The 3,937-nt window shown below is 62.1% G+C and overlaps 1 protein-coding gene across 1 annotated transcript in view; it reads left to right on the top strand.

The window, feature by feature from the left end:
- The window catches only part of MNEG_12214 (hypothetical protein), a gene marked incomplete at both ends in the record, with an annotated part of 6,610 nt that extends 2,968 nt beyond the window's left edge, over positions 1–3,642 (top strand). Inside the window, 7 exons of the mRNA XM_014039314.1 lie at positions 246–304; positions 1,438–1,463; positions 1,851–1,938; positions 2,275–2,617; positions 2,766–2,891; positions 3,438–3,560; positions 3,598–3,642. Of these exons, the coding sequence (XP_013894768.1) occupies positions 246–304; positions 1,438–1,463; positions 1,851–1,938; positions 2,275–2,617; positions 2,766–2,891; positions 3,438–3,560; positions 3,598–3,642 (810 nt within the window). The remainder of the gene's footprint in view (positions 1–245; positions 305–1,437; positions 1,464–1,850; positions 1,939–2,274; positions 2,618–2,765; positions 2,892–3,437; positions 3,561–3,597) is intronic.
- Positions 3,643–3,937: the final 295 nt, after the last annotated feature.

Genomic DNA, 3,937 nt, shown 5'->3' on the forward strand with positions numbered 1-3,937 from the left:
CTCTCTCTCTCTCTCTCTCTCTCTCTCTCTCTCTCTCTCTCTCTCTCTCTCTCTCTCTCTCTCTCTCTCTCTCTCTCTCTCTCTCTCTCTCTCTCTCTCTCTCTCTCTCTCTCTCTCTCTCTCTCTCTCTCTCACACACACACATACACACACACACACACACAAACGTATCGAATCGACCATTATACTGTAGAAGCACTCCAGATGCACGACTGCGTTTTGGCCCGTTGGCCACCCCACCCCAGGTGGGCAGCGGGGACCAGCTCTACAACGATGACGTCTTCACCACGCCCTCCCTCAAAGAGTGAGTCATGATCAGTAAACATAGAGCGTGTCCGAAGACCTTGCCCCACCCCACGGCAGGTGCACCTTCAAGGAGGGGCGGTTTGTCTAAGCACCAGCATGGCGGCCGAGCCCACACTTTCACGCCCAGCTGACTCCTGGCGGCCGATACCCAAGTGGCTTGATCAGTCATGCAGCGCAAACAAAGCGCGCAGCTTGAGAGCTGCCTCATGGCTTCAAAACAAGGATTACCCGTTTGTCACATGCTGGACCCGCTGCACAGCGGTTACGCTTGGTTTCTTGGATGTGTGCCGCTTGTCGACGATGTGTCGCGCACTCGCGCATGCCCGCGCTCACACAACCGCTACCGCCTTCCCTCAAGCCCAACTCCATCACCCCGGATGGGTCCAGAAGCGGGCGACCCTGGGGCATGCAACACCACACCCCACCATACGTTCTGGCCCGCAAACCAGGTGGCTGGAGATTCCATCAAAGGACAACCGATTTGATTCACCCTACAATCAAGATATGGCGGACGAGGTTCGCCAAGGGATGGGCCTTGCAGCAGGGGCCTCAAATCAGCGCGCGCTGCCGGCCCTCCGCCTGCGGGACGCCCCGCCCGCGGGTGCAGCCGGGTACAAGCCTTCATCAAAATGTATGGGACATGAGCGACCGCCATCAGCAGGCAGTGTCAAGTGGCGACAAGCGTGCGCCAGCGAGATCAGCACCTGGTGGTGGCGGGGTTTCAAGACTGACGAGGCTTGCTTGCACGCAGCCCCCGCGTGTGCTGCCGGCGCCGCAGAAACTCGGGCTGCATTCAAGTGCAAGGTCTTCTTGTGCCTTCCACCTGGACAAAACTCACATCCACAACAATAAGCGCTGGCGCTGCTGGCCTGCTTAGTTTCTCCTACGGCGTGCGCCCCCGCGCTCCCCGCCACGCTCCACTCCACCCACTCGCACCCCATTCACTTGCATGCCACCCAATCTCACACCGCTTGATCGCACTTTGCTCAGTTGCAGGCCACTGATTTGTGCCCTGCTCATCACAATCCACACACCCCCCAATGATAATCGGATACTGTAGGTTGAGTCGTATTACTTCCACCACTATGCGACCCACTGGGCGAACCCCATCATCTCACACGTCTACGGCAGAGTGCCGCAGGTCATGACCTGGGACGGTGAGTCATACCTTTGCCAGCTGCACCTGTCAGTCGCACGCAGCACTGGTGACACTGCCAGCTGCGCTTATGGGAACTTCACAGGCCGTCCGCAGCGCAGCACCGCCGCAGCAGGACGCCCTGTCGCACGCGTGCATCGCCTCGGGACGCTCCAGTTTCGTCGCCGTCGGCGACCTGCGCTTGCTTAGTGTTGACCAAGGTTTGACCAGCCCGGCCACCAAATGCTGTGCCATTTTTAAAGCGGATGCAGGTGTCTGACTTGAGTCACCCACACCGCGAGGGCAGGATCCGTTCTATGCACCCTCACTGCTGCCTCCCTCTGCAGCAATCGTACATGATTTTGCACCTACCCACAACTGTCCATTGTCGCTCGCCGCTCCCCCCCAGACCACGACCTGTTTGACGGCTGGGGCTCGTACCCCGAGAGGGTCCAGACCTGCCCCGTTTTCAAGGGCATATACGCCGCCGCCCGGCGGTGCGCGCGCTCGGGCAGGCGCTCGCTCTGCCTCCATCGTGCCTGTTTACGAGTGACATTGCACACACAACTGGCGGATGCAGTGTGTTTACGCCGCGTCGGCCCTTCATTACAAACAAGGCGTTGGCAGGCTCCAGGATGCCGTTGGCGTCTGTCGCAGCCGCTAGTTGCTCATCTCTCCTGCGTGTCTCGCCTGTGCCTCTCACAACACACGCGACAACTAACACACACACACACACACACACACACACACACACACACACACACACACACACACACACACACACACGCACACACGGTGCCAACCCTCCTGTGCGCTCAATCCTGCCCGTGCAGCTTCTACCTGCTATTCCAGCTGCACACCACCCACGCCCTGGCGCGCACCCACCAGTACTTTGGCGGCCGCGGCTACAGCCAACTGCTGCTGCTGGGGCCCAGGGTCGCGCTGGCGCTGCCCGACCAGCGGGCGGAGCGCACCACCCAGCAGGTCGGTCAAACGGTCAACAACACTGCGACGCCTGCGCCCATGCGCGCCAGGGGTGGCACGAGCGGCCGGGCGGTCGCTACAGAGGACGGAGGCTGGCGCCGCCGGCCCGGCCGCGACGGAGAGGGGGCATTAGCGCCGCGGCTGAAGGCGGGGCGCGGGCGCCGGCGCGGGAGTCTGCGCGCCCTGCCGCAGGTGGCGTTTGTTGCTTCTCACCCCTCCAGCGCCAGGAGTTGTCCTCCTCCAAGCCAAGACCTTGCAGCCCCTCACCCCACTACTAGTGCGGGTCGTACCCCTTACGTCCCCCAAAACACCCCACCCCACCCCCATCCCCAACCTCCAGATCATCGGCATAGACACCTATTTTGAGCTGTTCATGCGGCTCTACCAGCTGCCAGCTGGCGTGCGCCACCTCGTGGTGGTGACCACGGTGCCCCTGGTCTATCCCCACCTCACCACCTCACAAAAGGTGCGCCGGCCTGGCGCGCAGCCGCAGCCCGCCTGTCAACTGAACGTTGAAAGCGGTGGTTTGGGCGCGCGAACGCGCCGCGTGCGGCGCAGCCGCCCCGCGGACGGGGGTGAGTCGCACGGCTGCACCCCACGACCGCCACACGAGGCGCGGGCCCGCCCTCGGCGGCGGCGGCGGCGGCGACGGCGGCGACGGCTGTGGCGGCGGCGGCGGCGGCGGCGCCATGTTTCGACCCAGCCGAGCGTCGCGGCGTTTCAGGATGGCATTTCTGTTATGAGGCTGCCCGTCGCACGGTCTGCTGGCCTTCGCAGGCACCCTTGCTGTGGCCTCCTTGATCCCCCCCCCCACACACACCCACACCCACACCCCCAACACACACACACACACACACACACACACACACACACACACACACTCACACACACACACAGGGTTGCACCGACAGGGGTCTGGCAGCTTGAAAAAGCACCCACACAAATCCAACAATCGGGCCAATTGCTTAATCGGGCAAAATCTTCGATTGGGCCCATGCCAAATTCTCCACAGGTCCTTGAGGTGTGCCACAGGCTGAGCAACATCCCGGCCATCTTTCGAGTCCTCAAAGCCACCGGTTTAACCCACCAGGTGTACTCGCACTTTGACGAGCCAGACCTGCTGGACGACCTCAAGGTGCGCTCTGACTGTGATCTGCGATCTGCGATCTCAGATCTCAGATCACGGATCACAAAGTGGCCGGAGCGTGTTTGGCTAAGGCAGGATAAGTGATTGGAGGCGCTGGCGTCAAGTTGTAGCTGCCGCAGTTGCGGCTGCATCGCCTCCACATGCTGCCGCCGCGCTTCCCTTCCCTCGTCTTGCCTATCCTCGGCCAGCGATTACGCCCGATCTTGGTTCCCAACCCCCAATTGGTTCCTCTCCATCGCCCTGCTTGCCCGCCCCTGGTGATGTCATCATGACGCCGCAGGATCACTGGGTGGGTCTGACACGCCCTGACCCACGCATGCATTTTTGAAAGCCGGCGGCGCGCCCCCGCCCCGCACAGCCCGCCT

The sequence above is a fragment of the Monoraphidium neglectum genome (genome assembly GCF_000611645.1).
Source record: "Monoraphidium neglectum strain SAG 48.87 unplaced genomic scaffold scaffold03125, whole genome shotgun sequence".
Taxonomy (NCBI): domain Eukaryota; kingdom Viridiplantae; phylum Chlorophyta; class Chlorophyceae; order Sphaeropleales; family Selenastraceae; genus Monoraphidium; species Monoraphidium neglectum.